The sequence below is a fragment of the Bos taurus genome, chromosome 13, assembly GCF_002263795.3.
Source record: "Bos taurus isolate L1 Dominette 01449 registration number 42190680 breed Hereford chromosome 13, ARS-UCD2.0, whole genome shotgun sequence".
Taxonomy (NCBI): Eukaryota; Metazoa; Chordata; class Mammalia; order Artiodactyla; family Bovidae; genus Bos; species Bos taurus.
In genome coordinates this window covers 54442289-54461136 of record NC_037340.1, presented here as the reverse complement: position 1 = coordinate 54461136, position 18848 = coordinate 54442289, and the positions used below count along the sequence as shown (strand labels likewise).

Here is an 18848-nt window from a genome sequence, read left to right as displayed (position 1 = left end):
ACTAGAGAAAAGCCTGTGTAGCAACAAAGACCCAGCACAGCCTAAAGTAAATAGACTTTTTTTTTAAAAAAAGACCCGATGCAGCCAAAAATAAATTTTTAAAATCATCATCAAAGCTCCTGGGGCAGTGGGTGGCAGTGAGCTGCCAGGTAGAATTTAGCAAGGATTATCACACTTTCCTCAGTCCTGGGTTATTTGGGGGAGCACTGCTCTCTCCACACCGTCTTTCTGTCCCATTGAGCATCGTATGGGTGGAAGAAGTGCCGTCTGCTGCTAGCATGTGTGGAGCAGGGCAAGCCAGGCCTGCGGTGAGCACCACTGCACAGAAGGAGCTGGGGGAGGGGTAAGGCCAAGGCCAAGGGGTAGGGCGTTTTAGGTTTTGTTCAGAGGGCCTCCTCCTTGTGTGACCTGGCCAGGTTCACCAGGCTGCCATGTGGAGGATGGATCCGGGGGGGTGGGGTGGAGGTGGGGTTGTGGGTGTGTGAAGAGGCAGCAAGTACCTGGGAGAGGCAGAATTGCCCAGAATTCCACTTGCTGCCTCTCTGTGGCTGTGCCCACCACCCCTGGGCGTCAAGGCTTCTGAAGTCATGAGAATCCCCCCAAGAGCGAGGATCCGGGGATCCGAGGGCGGGGCCTGGCACCTGACAGGAGTCAGAACACGGTCTCCTCCGTGGGCTCTGGATCGCCAGGCTTCCTTCCCCCTGCTGCTCCAGGGTCCCGGGGCCAGAGCCCACCTTCAAAGACCCATTTTGAAACTGGTTCCCTTCCAGTCTTATTCCCTTTGCAGTGGGTGAGACCAACCCCAACTCTCACCCGAGGTGTGCACAGCCCGGCGAGGTGAGAAGCCCCCGGCATGCAGGCTGCCCGCCAGGATCACCGCCGGCTCAGCCCCTCCAGAGCCCCATCCTTCCGGCTGGCTGCAGGGGAAGCGCCCTCGCCGTCTGTCCCGGACGTCCGCGGCAGCCGCGAGGAGGCCCCGGGGCGCGCAGGGGTCTACCCCGCCCGCGGGAGCGCCAGGCCCGGCCTCCCCGACGGATGTGAGTGGGGCGGGTACCGAGTTGCGGGCCCCGCCCTGCCCGCCCGCCCCCCGCGGTGGCCGTCCGGGGGCGACACGTCCTGGGAGCGCGCCGGACGGAAGCGCCGCTGGGACTGACACGTGGACTTGGGCGGCGCTGCCCGGTGGCTGGGCCGGGCGGGAGCGGCCCCGGACACGCTGCGCCCGCGCCGTCCACGCCCGATGCAGCCGCCCCCAGACGAGACCCGCAGGGACGCGGCGGAGGACACCCAGTGGTCCAGGTGAGGCCGAGCGCTTCGGGGGATGGTCAGGGGAGGATGCGGGCGTCCTGGGTGGAGACAGCTCCCGCCGGCGGCACCTTTGCTCCGCCTAGGGGCCACGTACCTCCCTGCTGCCTCCCTTCCATCCAGGGCCCGGTTCCCCAGTGCCCTGTCTGCTCTCTGCAGTCCAGGTCGGGTCTTGGTGGGATGGGAGGGCTGGGGGCAGGGCCTCCCAGCTCACGACCACACACGTTGACAGGCCCCAGCCCCCTGTGCCCACCCACCTGAGGGTCGCCTGTAGGTGCGCAGTCAGTGGGCTGGGGGCAGGGGGCTACGCTGGAACCTGCAGCAGACACTGACCCCTGCCTTCTGTGCCAGCTGTGTGATGCACACAAGGTCCCCCGGGGGTGGGGGTTTACCGCACAGGGAGACCTTGGGCAGGTCATGGCCCTGGGCTGGGGGCTCCGCCCCGCAGCGTGACTCACACAGTGACCAGGAGCGAGCAAGAGGATCCCCTCCGGTTCTGGGGGGCTGAGGTCCCCAAGTCATGAACGTCAGGCCCTGCCTCCCCTGACATCCCCCTGCCTCCCCTGAACTGGCCCTGCTTCCAGGGCCGGTTCACCTCCACTTCTGCATCCTGTGGGCCTGCCTTGTGCCTTCCCCTTCCCCAGCCTCCCAGAGCCAGTCACAGGAAGACCTGGGGAGCCAAGGGCTCCCTGGGGACAGGGCCCAGGGACGGGGAAGCTCAAGAGCCCAAATCACTCACCAGGTGCCAGGTGCCCAGGAGGGCTGCCCACTGGGTGTACCTGCCTCCCACTCACCTGCTCCCTCCCCACCCTGCTGGTTGTCTAGGCGAGGCCTCCTCCCTCAAGCTGACCCAGGAGCCCTGACCCAGAAGCCAACCCAAGTGACAGGAGCTTTGCAGGCGGCTGGGCAGAGGGCTGGAGCTTCTAGAGAGTCCTGTTGCTTTCTAACAGTCTGCCTTTGCCTTCACCACCTCCTTCCCTCCCTGCCTAGTTTAGAAAGGAGCGCCTCCAGGCAGGCAGCAGGGTCCTGGGTGGAGTGGTGCATACCCTGTGTGGATAAAGGTGATGAGAACTGTGACAAAGGGTTGTGGCGACTGTGCGGCTGCTGACTGCCGTGTGGACCACCCAGAGGCAGGGCCGTTCCTGGGACACACCTGACAGGGCAGCCGGCAGCCTCAGCCCCGCTTCTCTCTGGCCCTTGCCCTCTGTCCCCAGCAGCAGGCACAGTTCCCTTTTCTGAATCAAGGGTCCACGTGACCTTGTGTTTGCTCAACCATGGGTGCTTCTCAGGCATGGGGGCCTTTGGCAGGAAGCAGAAGTTTCTAGAAAAGTTGAGGGCATGGACGAGACTCTGGACTGGGCAGAGTGAAGGGATGAAGGTCTTCAGACTTTTTATGGCTGATCCTGTCATGACCTTACGTGTTCCCAGCAAGCCCTGCCGGAGACCAGGATTCTGGGTCTGGCGTTCTGATCAGTCGCCACATCTGGGTCACCTGCACCAGCAGACTTGCTGGTTCTGTGTCCCCAGCACCTGTGGAGGATGTCCCTTTGCCCGGCCAGCAGCACTGCCTGCCAGCTCAGGGACAAGGCTGCGGGTCCTCCAGGGCCCTAGGAGGAAGCCCATAGCACCCGGCCTCCCAGCTTCTGTGGGGGTCCCCATTCTGGCACCTTAAGCTCAGGGCCAACCAGTGATCTGGAAGCTGATGCCTTTCCTGACCTCTCGGTGCCTTGTCAGCCTTCCAGAGTAGGCTAGTCTCAGCCGGCTTTCCCCAGTTTCCAGCTGGACTTCCCACCCAGAGAGCAAACAGAACCAGGCTCCTGGAGCGCTGGCAAATTGCATCCAAAGGAGGGGCAGGTGTGCTGGGGGGCGCGGTCCCATCTATGCAGGTGACCCTTCGTAGCTTTGGCCACAGAAAGGAACAAAGCTTCCTTTTTAAAGGCACCTTCCGGCTATGGCTGTTCGGGGAAGTTAGAAGCCCTGCTCCCCTGCGCCTGGGTTTGCAGGGCTCACCTGTAGGCTGTGGAGGTCACCCTGCGCCAACCTCTGAGGCTCATGCACCTGTACTCAGCAGTCCTCTGCCCGCTCCTGCCGGCTGGCCTGCCATGCCGGGCTAGGAAAGCAGGGGCAAGAGGGGGGACTGGAGGCATCATTTCCATGGTTGGAGCCCCAGAGGAGACAGTCCCTGAGCTCCTCTGGGGGTCACTGAGCCAGTGCCTCCTGTGGCCTCCTTGGCCTTCCTGATGCCCCTCCCCTGTCCTACCCTGACATCCCACTCACAGTCTGGTTCTGTAAAGAAAATTAGCATTTGGGGCCACTAGGCCCCAGGAGAGTCCTCAACCTGCCCTGTGGGGTTCTGCCCCCGCTTTGCCTCTTGAGAGGGGCACGCCCCATCAGCCACTGTGCTGCTATCCCCACTTCTGAGTCACTCCAGTCACACTTTGCCAACCAGGAAGGAAGGTGGGGGCACTATGGCCTCTCCCTGATCACTAGGCAGTTTCCAAGGGGGCACCTGCCCCCAATCAGTCGAGTGGATGGCTCCTGGGAGTGTAGAACGGCGGGCCTTCCAGCACAGAACACTTTCCCACTGGACTCATAGGAAGCTCTAATATAAAATGCAAATTGCCACAGAGTACTGCCCAGGAGCCCCATCCTTGCCCCTCCTCAGGGCACCCAGAGACGCAGCGTGAAATCTGTGGTCCAGTGCACCCAGGGAAACTGAGGCCCAGGGAAAGGGGGTCTCCCCTAGTCAGGCTGGGGCCCAGAGTGCACCCAAGTGTCTCCTTGGGAGAGTTGCTCATCACATCAGACCATTCCCTTCGTCCAGAGCTAACAGCACTTTGGATGGTAATTCCCAGACTCCTAACTGGCAAACACAACCCTCTGGGGAAACAGGCTGGGCTTATGCCCCTCAAGTCCCCTCGAGCGGAGGTCTGTCTCCACTGGTGGGATTGCAGGACCCCACAGCCTCCAGCTGTGGGGGCAGCAGCTGGATGATGTGGCCCTGAGCCTCCCCCCACCCAGGGCCTCTGCAAGCCTGAGACACAGAAAGGCTCCCCATCTCGTTTCCCGGCCTGTGGGAAAGTGCACCAAGTTGCCAGGGTGAGCGGAATGGGGTTGGGGGAGAAATGCTGGGAGGAGGTGGATGCTGTTGCCAAGGCTGCCCCGGCCCCACCCCCCCAGTCAATGGCTCCTTGTTGAGGCTTCGGGTGCTGGCAGTCACCTTGCTAGTCACTGACCTGTGAAGGAAACAGGCGTCAGGGGAACAAGCCCATTTTCACCGAGGAAACTGAAGCTCAGGAGGCCCGGTGGCTGGGCCTGTGTTCCCCCCGCAACGTGGCTGCATTTTCCCCAGGTGGCAGTGGCCCTGACCTGGAGATAATGGACATGGCCCATAGTGCCCATTTACCAGGCTCCTGGTGCGCGTGACGCCCACTGGTTCAGGGCACAAAGTTGCACTCAGGGCCTCTGAGGTCTCTTACTCCTGGGAGGCGTCCAGGAACGTGCTCTGGCCCTCCCAGGGCCGGTCCTGTCCTCACCCTGGACTGTCCTCCAAGGCGGCCTCAGCCTGGGGGGATGCCACAGGGAGGGGGTCTGCCCCCGTGTCCATAGATGGAGCCCAAGCTTCTGCTGCCCTTGGCCCCTCTTGCTGTTTTCAGGTCAATGCCCAGCGAGGCAGCCGAGGGAGCCCCTGCCAGGTCCAGACAGGGGTTCAAAGGTTTGAATGGGCTTGGGGCACCAGGTTGAGACTCCAGGGTCCTGGCTCATCTGCCAGGTTTGAGGTCCCTGCCGTCCTCTGTTCCGTTTTTTTTTTGGCGATGCCACTGCATGCCTTGTGGGATCTCAGTTTCCCGACCAGGGATTGAAACCCACCTCCCACCCCCCCACCCACCACTCCAGAGTCCTGATCACTGGACCACAGGGGAATTCCGTCTCTTGGACATGGGTTTGGGTAGACTCCAGCAGTTGGTGATGGACAGGGAGGCCTGGCATGCTACAGTTCATGGGGTTGCAAAGAGTCAGACATGACTGAGCGACTGAACTGAACTAAACTGTTCTGAGAACTGCCCATGCACTCCTGCTGACCTTGCCTGCCCAGTGGCCTGCCCAAGGCCCTACAGCACTGATGCCTTGGCCCCTTTCCGCCAGGCCTGGGGGTGCGGGGGGGCAGACTTGAAGCCTCTGCCCTGTCTCCTCCCCACAACCTGAGCAGCATCTCACTCCCCCGCCCCCCGACCTCACCCCTGCTCTAGGAGAACCCTTACCCCAGTTAGGCAGGTGAGCCCAGGTGTAAGCAGGACACCCAAGACACCCCCTCAAGGCTGCCTCAACGCCTCCCCACTCTCCTGACCTCCCCCCACCTCACCCCTGCCCCAGGAGAACCCTTGCCCAAGTTAGGCAGGTGAGCCCAGGTGTATGCAGTATCCCCAAGGCACCCCAAGGTTGCCTCAAGGCCTCCCCGCTCCTGAACTCCCCACTGCTGTGACCCCTGCAGGGGATGTCTCCACATTGCACAAAGACATCACAAGTCACTAGTGGTGCCCCCCCTCCCCCCACAGAAAGGGCACTGAGGCTCTTCTCTCTCTCATTTAAAAGTCCCACCACCCCTCTCTCATTTTTAAGAGCAGTTGTAGATTGGATCAGGAAGATCCTCTGGAGGAGGGCCTGGCAACCCACTCCAGTATTCTTGCCTGGAGAATCCCATGGACAGAGGAGCCTGGAGGGTTACAGTCCCAAAGTAGGGTCTCAAACAGTTGAACGTGACTAAAGTGACTTAGTATGCACGCACAGATTTACAGAGCCACCGTGAAGCCAGTAAAGACTTCCCTGTGCTCCACACCAGAGTCCCCCTTTCACATCCCAGATCAGTGTCCATTTGTCACTATCCATGGACTGCCGTGGACAGTACTGCCACCAAGCCACACTTGCTTGGGTCCTGCACTTCCCCCTGATGTCCTGGGATGCCTCTTCCCACCCCACCTTGGACCAGGGTCCCATAGGCGCTGAGTCCCTGGGCTCCTGTCTCTGGCTTCTCCTGATTTGGTGACTGATAATTGAGGAGTTCTGGCCAGGAGTTTGGAGGACAGTCCCCATGTGGATATTGTCTGGCAACCTTCCTAGGAGGTTTGGGCTGCCTCCCTACTGCCCAGGCTCCTCCAAGGGCCCTCTGGCCTCCACGGCATGCTGGCCATCTCACACCACTTTCCCCTGTCCCCTGCTGAGCAGACCCAGCTTTCCTGGGGGCCTTGCAGGGGCACTGCTCCTACCCCCTCTCTGCCTCAACTGGGGTCCTCGTGCCAGCCCGTTGCCCCCTTGGCAGGTTACATTTGGTCCACCGAGTGCCCGTGTCCTGGAGCACTGGATCTCCCCCACCGCAGCTCACTGCCCTCACTAGCCACTGTGTGCTCCCACCTCCGCTGTTTCAGGGACCTCATGCGTCATTTCTAGCATCTGCCTGTTCCTCCCAGGAGTCACCAGACATGGATAGGTGGGTGTTCAAGAGGTGGCCGAGCTGTCCCTCACATCAGCCTCTCTCTCCCCAGGCCTGAGTGCCAGGTATGGACAGGGACACTGCTGTTGGGCACGTGCCTGCTCTACTGCGCCCGCGTCAGCATGCCTGTCTGCGCCGCCTCCATGAGCCAGGACTTCGGCTGGAACAAGAAAGAGGCTGGCGTCGTGCTCAGCAGCTTCTTCTGGGGCTACTGCCTGACTCAGGTGGTGGGCGGCCACCTGGGGGACCGGTAATCCCCGCCCCCCAGGCAAGGCTGGGAGAGGGGGCTCCTAGGGAGGGAATGTGGGGACTGGGAGACCCGAGGTCCGAGTTGGGGTGGGCTGGGCCAGCACTCAGCTGTCTCGGGGTGCTTGGCTCCTTGGGGACCCCGCCTGCTCCTCAGCAGGATCCCCTAGTCTGGCCCATCCTGGCAACCTGGCTGCGCGGTTCCTCATGGCCACCCTCTTGTTCCCCTTGCAGGATCGGCGGCGAGAAGGTCATCCTGCTCTCGGCTTCTGCCTGGGGCTTCATCACCGTGGCCACTCCACTGCTCGCGCACCTTGGCAGCGCCCACCTGGCCTTCATGACCTTCTCTCGCATCCTCACCGGCTTGCTCCAAGGTAGGGGGCCCAAGCGCAGCAGAGCAAGGGATTGTGTGCACATGTGAGTGTGTGCGTGTGTACCTGTATATATGGGCGGGTATTCAGGCAGGTGCTCCTGAGCAAGCATACATGTCCTCGTGTGGGGCCCTGTGTATGGTATGCCTCAAACTCTGCCCCAGATCACAGAGGGTGCATTAACACCGAAGGCTGTTGCTGGTGAGGCTGCTCCTGGTGGGGCAGGTGGTCAGCGGAGGACCATTCCCACTGGCGCGCAGCCAGCTCTGTCTCACATCCCTGCCCCTGTGTTTGTGCTCTGATGCCGTAGCACCCAAGCACTTTCTGTTTTCTAGAGTCACTTCACAGGCTGGCTGGCACGTTCTAATGTCACATGTCCTCCTGCCACAAAGTCTGCTCCAGGAATCTGGTGGCCACCAGGCCGCCTCGTGGTGCTGTCAACTCCACCACAGGGGTGTGCCCAGTTGGAGGCCACACCCATGCTGGCTGGGCCAGCGGGCAGAGGGATGCCAGCATTCCCAAGACCTCTGGGTCTCATGCTTTGGGGACATTACGCTTCTGGAGAGAGGCCTCCTCAAAGACCTCCGGGGGGCAGGGGGAGTTGGTGGCAGGGTCTCACGCCCTCCCTCCGGGGGTGGGATGACCTTCCGAGCTCCTGCCCTACCCCAGCCTGGCATCTGACAGGATACACCCCCTTCCTTACCATATCTCCCGCTTCCCAGAGCCCAGGCCGGGGGTGGGCTTGCTTCCAGCCCACACCCCCAGGATCCCAGACATCCTGGACTGGGCCTCTACCTGCTTCCTGATCAGCCCCATCAGCCCAGCCTGCAGGTGGTCCTCGTGCTCCAGGCAGTCCAGCACCTGCGCTCCTTTCAACTCACCCCAGTGACCATGGCTAGTACTGTCTGTCCTGCAGCTGAGGCAGGACTGAGCTGTGTGACACCTGGCTGGGAACTGCCCACTGGGCACCCGGCTGGACGGCCGTCAGCTCAGCTGTTTCTCCCCATCCTCCTCGGAGATGGAAGGACTTCTCTGTGTGGCCTGTTACAGTGAAAAGACCAGGGGTCCAGGGGCAGTTCTCACCCTGAGTGACCAGCACTTGGTGTGGGCAGTGCTGGGTCCCAAAGGGAAGGTGGGGACCATGTCCTGTACCAGTGCCCAGCCTCTGAGCTTCTCCTGGGTGCTTTTGCAGAAAAACCCAGTGTAACAGGCAAGAGTTGCAGGCCCCCAGTACAGTTTTTTTTTTTTTTTCCAAAACTAAAGTTTGAAATAATTATGGCTTCACAGGAAGTTGCAGTGCAAGGTGCAGTGAGGCCCCGAGCTGCCCCCAGCACCCCCCACCTCCCTGCAGTGACGTATCCCATAGCTACAGGGCAGTGTCGCAGCCAGGACCCGGCGCTGTGGTCCCTCAAGGCCGTTCAGGTCCCACCTGACATTTGTGCACCATGTGTGTTAGTGTGTGCACTTGTCACGTGTGTGCATGATCACCCGTGTCGATGCCAGGACTCTGAAGCCCTGTGGCCTTAAGAGCTGGCGTAGGCCCCCTCCGCACCCCGCCAACCGCCCCAGCTGAGTGTCTCCTTAGCCAAGTGTCAGGAAAAGCCCACATCCACTGTCCCGGGGGTGATGCAAGGAAGAAGGAGACCTGGGCTTGGATAATCACCCAGAGCCCCTGGTGCTTCCAGCCCATCTCTCATGCCTCGACCTGCTGCCCTGGTGGGCCTCGTGGGCCAGCTGGCTTGGGACACAGCTCCACATGGCCCCTTCCTTTTCCACCTGCCCCAGGGGTTTACTTCCCTGCACTGACCAGCCTGCTGTCCCAGAAGGTGCGGGAGAGTGAACGAGCCTTCACCTACAGCACTGTGGGGGCCGGCTCCCAGTTCGGGTAAGTCCCAGCCTGGGGCTTGTGGGGACAGGCCACTTGTGTGAATGCCACAGGGCGATTCAGGTTCAGTGATGGTGACACATGGAGAGTCTGCTCCTGGAGGCACTTGCTGCCCAGCCACCCCGCCGCCACCACTGTGTTTGCTCTGTCCCCCTTGGGCCAGTGGCAGATGAAGTGGGCTTTGGGGCTCTTGCCCACTTATATTCCCTTCCTTCTGCACTGACAGAACTGGATGGGGGCCGTCCCCATGGGGGAGGTGGCCTGCATTTGCTTTAGAGGGCACCCATCGTGGTCCAGTCATGACAGATCTGATCCTGTGTCCCTCCCCACTGCATGTCCCCCAGAGCACCAGACCCTCCGTGGGGTGTCTTGCTGTCCTAATGGGGCTTCACAACCCCTGGGTTCAGGGCTTCACTTCACTGCTGCCGAGTTCCAGGCAAGATTGCAAAGGGGCCAGGGGTGCCTGTGGGGGTGCTGGGAGCTGCCCAGATGGAAACCCTGGGTGCCCAGTGAAACGTGAATTTCAGAGAAGCAATATGAAACAAGTCACACCAAGAAAGGTTCATAGTGCATCTGAAATCCCATCTCACTGGGTGACCTGGACCTGTTGGGTGGGAGCAGGTAGAAGGGAGACACAGGGAGAGACCATGCCCAGCCCCCTCCCCTCAGATGGGGAAATGGAGGCTCAAAGCAGAAGACAGCCTCCACGGGCCTTGGTGGGAAGCTTTTTCCTTCTTTTTTCTTCTTTAACCATCTCCTGGTCGAGCCTTGGCAGACGAGGGGCAGTGGGGAGAAGCTCCTGGACAGACAGGCCAGCCTGTGGCAGGGAGGCCCCCAGGACACAGGATCAGCAGGACACAGGGAGGCAGTTGGGTTTGGAGGTTGTTTCTGCGTTTAGAAGTCTTTTTGAAATTTCATTCTCTCTGATAACAAGGAGCTGAAAACAGTGTGGAGGTTTTATATCAGCGAATTCTTGTCACCACTGTCTTCTCATTGCCTTTTTTATTTTAAAAAGATTCACATGCAAATGTGGGCCAACTGAAGGCCTAGTAGGGAGATCCTAGAACAAAGCAGGGCCCCTGTGCCATGTCATGGCTGCGTGGCTGTGCCTGAGTCCACGCTGGCCCATGGCATCAGAATGCCCTGCCAGCTCGCACCCTTAGCATCCCGCACGGACCCTGCCTTCTTGGGCAGCTGCTCACAGATGACAGGGTGCCCTGTTTTCCAGGGACTCAGCTTACACAGGGTGGGGTCCAAGAGGCAGCTTTGGCCCCAGTGAAGCGAGGGTTCTGGCCACGCCCACTGTCTTTGCAGGACACTGGTGACCGGGGCTGTGGGCTCCCTGCTCCTGGACTGGTACGGCTGGCCGAGTGTCTTCTACTTTTCGGGTGGACTCACCCTGCTGTGGGTGGGTTACGTGTACAGGTGTCTCCTGAGTGAGAGAGGTACGTGCCACTCCCTGGGGAGCTTGGGAGGCCTGGTGCACTCCTGGTGCCTCGTCCCCTCCAGGGAGGGGCCACTGAACCCCGAGAGCAGGTGGGCCCAGGGACCCGGGGCTGTGGCTCTGCCCTCCAGAGAAGGATGCTCCAGGTAGAGAGGACGCCTACTCCCTGAGTCTCATCTGGGCTATGGTCAATTCTGGGGACTGTTGGATGAATGCAGACGTGCAGGGGCCACTCAGCCGGCACAGGCAGTCTGCAGGGGAAGTGGCGGCCTCCGGTGACAGGAGTGGGGCCTGGGAGGTTTGAGGGCTCGGGGGACAGATGGTCAGCACTAATGTCTACCCCCGAAGGCAAGTGCTGCTGAGCCCAGGCACTGGCAGAGAGGGTATACAGCCCCCACACACAGCCAGGGGCCCACAGGCTGCCCCCAGCATCTGGTCTCTGGGAACAGGTCCATCCTCCCACCTGGATGGCTTTCACGTGGACCTGCCTCCCCCTTCAGATCTCATCCTGGCCCTGGGCATCCTGGCGCAAGGCCTGCCCGTGTCTAGACACACCAAGGTGCCCTGGAGACAGCTCTTCCGAAAGCCTTCTGTCTGGTGAGCGGGCTGTTGTGGGGACAGGGTTTGGGGACCTGGATCCACCACCGCAGGGGAGCAGCCGGCATGGAAGCAGCTCCACTCTGGGCTCCCCGCTCTCAGCCCCTGGCCACCCTGGTGTGGGGACGGGCTCCAAGTGTGGATGCTGAGCCTGGCGCCCACCCCCAGGGCAGCCATCATCTCCCAGCTATCTGCGGCCTGCTCGTTCTTCATCCTCCTCTCCTGGCTGCCGACCTTCTTTAAGGAGACCTTCCCCAGCTCCAAGGTGGGTTGGCCACCAGGCAGCTCGTAGGGTGGGGGGCACCACAAGGCATGTGCAGAGAGCTGGGTTCCTTCCACCCAGGCTCTGGCAGTTCTGACACCGTGTGGCTCAGTGCCAGAGCCTGGGTGCACACAGGAGAGGCCCAGCTGCTGCCCTGTCTGCCCACCCCACTGTGGACAGTCCTTCCTGGGGTTGGGGGGTATGCAGGGTTCCTGATGTGGGCACAGATGTCCTGCAGTCAGCCTGGCTGGCTTCACCCCAGTTGCTCAACCACCAGACCTCCCGGTCTGGTGACCAGGAACTTCGGGTCACACACTCTGGGCAGGACGCAATCCCCAGCTCTGCCCCCACCCTGTGGGGAGGCACGAGGGAGGTCCTTCTCACAGGGGAGATAGCACCAGTAGTGCTCGGTCCATGTCAGGGATGGACTAGGGTCTGCGAGGCTGGGCTGGGAGGCCTAGCCTGTGGGCAGAAGAGAGACTTACTGCGCAGTGGTCATGGGCAGCGGCCACCCCACCCCTTTGTCCTCTCCAGATGGCCAGGTGCCCATTCTGGACGCCTCTTAGGTCCCTCCACTCCCTCCCTCCAGGGCTGGGTCTTCAACGTGGTGCCCTGGCTGGTGGCCATTCCCGCCAGTCTGCTCAGCGGGCTTCTCTCTGATCATCTCATCAATCAGGGTGAGCCCTGGGGGAGGGGAGGGGGGCATCCCTCCTGGGTGCCGCTGTAGCAAGGAGGAGGCCATACCCCTGAGGACTGGCCATGATGTGGGTCCCCGGTCCAGAGAGCCAGCCCCGGGGGCCCTGGTGCCCGGCTTCTGGCCTGACAGCCAATGCCTGCCTCCAGCCTGCCACCTCCCTAGCCTGTTCCCCATGAAGGGGACATAGTCACCGTGGAGCAGTCGATTCTCCCACCTGGGTGCTAGACGCAGTCCCCCTGGTGGGGTCAGACCACAGACCTGCACACCCATGCCCTGAGGATGACCGCTCGCAGGCAGGCTCCCCACGACCCTGCCCTACATGGCCTTAAATGTCAGTCTTGTCCTCATTACCAAAGGAACCACCCACTCACTGAGGGAAAAGTAGAAAATTTGCAGAAACACAAAGAAAACATTTTGTAATCACTGAGGGACTTGCTTTGCCCGGCCTCTAAGTGCACACACATACACACTCATACACGTGTGCACGTGGCTCAGATAACGCAGGCTGTCCCCCGTGAGCCCAGCCCAGCCCTCCTCTCCCTGCGGCCCTGCCGGGTGGGACCCCTCTGGATACCGTCGGGGGTGGGGCAGCACAGATGGCCAGTGGGACACTCTGGTCTCCCCCTGTCCAGGTTACAGGACCATCACCGTTCGGAAGTTCATGCAGGTAGGAAGGTCCTGAGACCGCTCTCTCCCGACTTTCTCCCGCTCTCACCGTTTTGCTCCTGGGGCCCCTGACCTAGAAGGTGGCCAGTGTGGTACAGCGGCTGGAGGGCTCCCTGGGTCAGCTATGGGGACTGGTCTGGCCGACTGAGGCCCTTCCCTGAACCCCAGTGCTCATCGACTGGGGCTTCTCTGGCTGCAACTAGCATGGCCAGCTGGTTAGTGTAGCCTTGTTCCGTGTCCTCCGGGCAGGCCCAACCTGAGAGGGAGCCCCACCCACTCTCATTCAGGGCAGCCCAGGAAGGCCCAAGGCTCCCGCCGCGTCCCCGCTTGTCTCTCCTGCAGGTGATGGGCCTCGGCCTGTCCAGTGTTTTTGCCCTGTGTCTGGGCCACACGTCGAGCTTTTGTAACTCCGTGGTCTTCGCGTCAGCCTCCATTGGCCTCCAGACCTTCAACCACAGGTGAGGGCCGGGCGCCTCATCCTCCAGAGCCCCCCATGCCGCCTCTGGGCTCCCGGGTCCTGGGTGCAGGGGAGGAGCCCTGTGATCTGTGGTGCACGTGGAGGGTGGGCAGTGACAGGCCCCCACGAGTGAACCACAAAGTGAAGAGGAATGGAGCCGGTGAGGACCCAGGCTTTTTGGGAAAACGAAGCGGTGTTTGGGGAGGGGCCAGCAGAAGAGATGCTGATCTCTGAGAAGCATCCTCTGAGCCAAAGGTGGGGATCCAGCCTCATGTCCCCCAACCTGCACTGCAGCTCAGGGTTTAATCAGGAAAACAGCTCTGAATTGTTCTGAGTTGGAACTTGATGTTGTTTTCCAAATTATTGGGCAGCAAAGCGTGTGTGCGCTCAAGCAAGCTTGCCTCCCGTCTTATTTCATCCTGGGAGTGGGTCCCGTGCCATCACCACTGCTGAGCTGGGGCTGACCTCCTGGTGTGGTGGGCAGGCCTGGCTGGCCTCTGGGATCCAGGTGATCAGAAGAGCTACGGCTGACGTGGTGGCTGGCAGCCATCCTGTGGTCACTTGCCCTCATTCTCTCCTCTTTCCCGCAGTGGCATTTCCGTTAATATCCAGGATCTGGCCCCTTCCTGTGCCGGCTTTCTGTTTGGTAAGGACCACAGGCCTTCCTTGAATAGGGAGTAGCTGCCGCTTCCTGCTCAGGGCCTCTAGGGCCTATCCTCGGGCAGGTGGGCTGTAGGAGAGTTCCAGTGGGCTTCCACTGACCAATCCTCATTCTCCCTGTCCTATTCCAGGCGTGGCCAACACAGCTGGGGCCTTGGCAGGTGAGAGGTGGGCTGGGATCCCCTGCCTGCGGGTATCAAGCTGCCCCGCTCCGTGTCCTCTCACCCTCTGCCTTAACCCATCAGGATGGGGCGTGGTACCCCTCAGAGGGTCCCATAGTGTTAGAGCAGTTGCGGGGAGCTCAGACCCTGGAGCTAGCCACGGGGCGAGAATAGACCTGCCTTCCATGGTGACATGGAGCCCCTGCACATGTGCGGGTCCTCAGAGGCTGAGGACTGGATTGCAATGACAGGGCTGGTGCCCTCAGGGCCCCTAGCTTCTCTCCACAATGTCCTCGCAGGGGCTGGACAGCCTGTCCTCAGGCCGGCCTGTCTGTCCCCCAACCGGCCTGTCCCCTCTTGCGGTACAGGTGTAGTGGGCGTGTGCCTGGGCGGCTACCTCATTGAGACCACGGGCTCCTGGACGTCTGTGTTCAACCTAGTGGCCACCATCAGCAGCCTGGGGCTGTGCACCTTCCTTGTGTTTGGGAAGGCCCAGCGGGTCGACCTGAGCCCCGCCCATGAGGACCTCTAGCCTCCCTGACCTACATCCCTGAGGACCTTGGGCCATCAGCAGGGAACCTGGCCCTGCTTATGGGCCCCTTTGCTCCTGGCCCTAAAGGGAGGGAGCCTCAGCCCAGGGGGGTGTGGCCTGCTTCCCCTGCCCATGGGGGTCGCACCCTTCTTCCAGTTAGTGAAACTTCAGTGTGGGTGGATTAGTATCTTTAGTAGCAGTAGCTTCATGACAGACACAGTCTATTCTGTGTAGACTCATATGTGCCCCATGCGGGCATCCCTCCCTGGGGTCATGTTGGTGCAGGGTGGGCGGTCAACTGGAGTCTCCCCCCAGAACCCGCTTGGCTTTGTGTTTTGGCACTGGGGGCCAGATCATGCTCTGGAGGGGGCCGTCCTATGCACTCTAGGGTCTTTAGCAGTATCCCTGGCCCCCACCCACCAGACAGGCCCCTAGTCCCAACAGCCAGCCCTGCCTCCTGACATAACCAAGTGTCCCCAGAGGACCTGTCCCTGGTGCCCCTCCTGTGAATCCCTGGGCACTGCTGATGGACCTGCTCCCCTAGTGCCTCATGCGGGTGTGCGGGCACCCCTCCTGGGCAGGACACACCCTGAACCAGTGAAACCCCCTGTCCTCCTTGTCTTTCTCCCTCCCTGTTTACAGTAGAGGGACCAGTTGTCTTACAGATTAATAATAGACTCTGCAAGATGTATCTGTAGAAAAAAGAAACTGTGAGAATATGGAAAATCACACCAAAGCCTTATTTAAATTATGACTATTAAAAAAATTATGACTATTAAACTATTTAAAAAGAAGACCATTATGTCATTTAACTCTCTATTTATAAAAAGAATAAACACATGTTAAAGATTTATTTCATTCATTTGAGGAAACCAGCAAAGTGTTACAAACTGTTCAAGGAAAACATCACGAACAGACAGACACACTGACCCATGTGGGTGCTGACACGAATGCGCAAACACCTCTGAGGTGGGCCTTCCTTGCTCCGCCCCAGACAGACCCTGTCTGCGCATCTGGGTCAGAGCCTCTTGGCGGTGCTGTCCTCTGTGCGGATTCCAGAATCAGACAAATCCTAATTTTCCATGTGAGCAAAGATTTCCCCCGACAGCCTCCCCACCCCCGCTTTTGATCGGGAAGAATCAGATTCTCGATTACAAAGTGAGTCTGGCCTCTGTAGGTTTGGCCTGATTGTTTACAGAGACGCAGCAAGAATATGAATTTACCATGAAGGCCTTTCTGTTTGCTCGGCTGGGGTTTTTCACGAGAACCTTCAGGTGGAATTCCAGGCCGTGCTGTTCTGAGATGGGAGCCCAGCCCAGAAAGTTCTCCCACAGTGGGGTGCCCTCCTTAGGACCCGGGACGCAGGACAGCTATGGGCTTGTGGCTGTTTATGAGTGCCGCTGTATGTTACCTTGTTGGGCAAGCATCACCCCCATCTCCTCCATGACTTTCTCCTCCCAAATAAGAACTGTCCCCTCCTTGTCAGACCCTGGCGTCCACCATCTGTGTTCTGTCTCTATGACACTGACCCCTCGAGGCCCTCTTGGGAACCCGTCCTACAGTATTTGTCCTTTCATGACGGCTCATTTCGCGAAACATGATGTCCTCACTGTGCATCCGTGCTGGATCATGTACCAGGATTGCCTTCCTTTTTAAGTCCAAGTAATATTCCATCGTATGGATGGACCATGTCTTGTTTATGTCTTCATCCGTCAGGGGGACACGGGCTGCTTCTACCTCTTGGCACTGTGCATTCACTGCTGTAAGCCTGGGAGTAAGAATAACACCTTTGTCTTTGGTTGTTCAGTCACTCGGTCGTGTGCTACTCTTTGCAACCTCATGGGCTGCAGAAACACTGGGCTCCCCTGTCCTTCACTATCTCCCGGAGTTTGCTCAAACTCATGTCCGTTGAGTTGATGATGCCATCCAACCATCTCATCTTCTTTCACTCTCTTCTTTGTCTTTAACCCACAGCGAACTGTAAACTCTTGGAGAGACTGAGAGAGATGGCCCTGCCTGTGGGAACACAGCCATCCCATTTGGTGTCTCTGTGCTTGAGTCCTGAGGGATGGGGGCCCAGGGCACTCATGTAAACTGGGATCCCAGGCCTCCTGGATGCTGAGTCTGATTGGACTTCTGTCACGGCCTCACTGTCACCGCCTCACAGGACAGGAGAGGGAGGAGCCGGGGTGGGGGCACTGGGCCTGCTGTAAGCAGCTGGGCCTTCTCCTCCCATCACGGCTGTTCCTGGTCCTGAGTGTCCTCTGGGATCTGGGTACAGCCCCACCCCTTCCCAAGGCCAATGCTGGGCCCTGGAATGGGCTCCTTGGATTCCAGGTGAAAGCATTTGCTGGTGGGCAGGCCTGGCCCTGGCCATGTGTTATCTGGTGCAGGGAGGCCCAGACATGGCCTCACCCCTGGGTGGCCTTGGCAGGATCCCAGAGCCAACACTGACCCTGAGTGCAGTGGCGGGGAAAGGGGGGCAGGCAGGGAGCGGGCAGGCTTCTGCAGGGTCACCAGACCCTGGACACCAAACCTGCTGTACCTTCACTCCCGAGAGGAGGGGCTCTGGATGCCCAGGGCCATGAGTGTGCATTTGTGCTCGGGGTGTGTGAGGCGGGGAGTTGGGGGGAGGGGGGCGTGCGCGTTTGCCACACGTCTATGCCTGCACCACCCGCGGCCAGGAAGTGCGTTGGGAGGACCAGGCTGTTGTTGCCCCCGCAGCTGGCCGACAGAGGGCGCCGTCCGACAGGGCTTTGTCCCGGCCCCCCAGAAGCCGACCTGGCTCCTCCCTGGGACGCTAGGTTGGGAGCTGAGGGATCCAGTTGGCCACCAGTGCACCGGCGCTCGGGCCCCTCGGCTCCGTAGGAAGGGATAAGTTGGAAGGATGTTCCAGGAGTGAGGATGCACAAGACTGGAGCCTGAGGCAGGAGGGGGACCCAGGAGTGGCCGGGCCTGGGAGTGCGCACGTGGGGCAACTTCCGGGGGTGGGGGCCCTCTCTCACCACCTTTCCCCCAGTCTGGGTCCCTCCCACTGGCCGCCAGGGCTCCTGCACACACGGGGTTTCTGTGTCCACTTCTAATAAGAAGATGACATGCCAGCAGGACTTCATGGTTGGAGGCCCCGAGGTCCGTTCCCCCCACCCTCTCCTCTCCCCAGGGCGCACGTGTCCTCAGGGGCGGGACTGTCCCCCCCTATTCGGGACTACAGAAGTCTGGCCTCAGGTGGGGCTGGGGTCCCTCCGGTACTCAGGATGTTGAAGGGCTCAGGGCCGTTGAAGTCCCCCTAGGTCCTGTCCTAGACCCCAAAAGCCCCACACAGGCCTCACTAGGTGCCCCACCCCACACCCCTCTGTCCCCACCCCCACCCCTACCCCCACAGGTAGGGTGCCCCTTCAGTAAGTGACTCTTTTCTGTCTTTTCTGTAAAACAGCATCTTTAACAGCCACTTAATATCTGTAATTAGCATGCTAATTAGACCCACCCCTCTGGGTTCCCCACCCCCATTCCTTGGCTTTGTCCTTCAGCCCTAGGACAGCAATGCCCTGTGGGTCCCCACTTGCCCCTGGGGACCCCTTGCTCACCTTTCCCCGGGTGGGAGGTGCGGGGGCCACCCTGGGCAGTTGGGCCACCCCCAACTCTGGGGACCAGGACCGAGTTCTTTCCCGTGTACAGTGGAGACACTACCCACCTCCGCAGCAGAGGGAGCTGAGCTGCACGTAGAAACACACTTTTAGGGAATTTGCTTTATCATGTTTAATTGAAGGCCGTTGAGGCCGTGGCATGAATATTCAGCGAGGTGGCAGGAGCCTCTTCAGACTGCAGGACTGCAGGACGCACCCAGCACGGGGCCTGTCAAAGGGGGAGCGAGGTGGGGAAGCTATTAATTGAAATAGCTTCATTAATTAGTAATTAACAGCAGAGAAATGACTGTGTCACACGTCGTATTTCAGTGGATGCCCTTCATGTGTTATGGGGCCTTTAATTAAAGGATGTGCATTTTAATTAAAGGCAAGCTTGGCCCTTTGACCTTTGGAAGACAAAAGAGGCTCTGAATTTTCAAAGAAACTGGCCAGGAGG

General features: G+C 60.1%; 1 protein-coding gene across 3 annotated transcripts; it reads left to right on the top strand.

Annotated features, from left to right (window-relative positions):
- The first annotated feature begins 1158 nt into the window (after positions 1-1158).
- SLC17A9 (solute carrier family 17 member 9) lies at positions 1159-15562 on the top strand. 3 transcript variants are annotated; one of them, XM_005214706.5, is made up of 13 exons: positions 1159-1296; positions 6843-7040; positions 7271-7410; positions 9193-9292; positions 10607-10737; positions 11237-11333; positions 11502-11598; positions 12185-12272; positions 12925-12959; positions 13301-13416; positions 14006-14061; positions 14207-14236; positions 14605-15562. In XM_005214706.5, the coding sequence occupies exons 1-13, from the start codon at positions 1238-1240 to the stop codon at positions 14766-14768; spliced, it is 1311 nt and encodes a 436-aa protein (XP_005214763.2). In that variant the 5' UTR covers positions 1159-1237; the 3' UTR covers positions 14769-15562.
- Positions 15563-18848: the final 3286 nt, after the last annotated feature.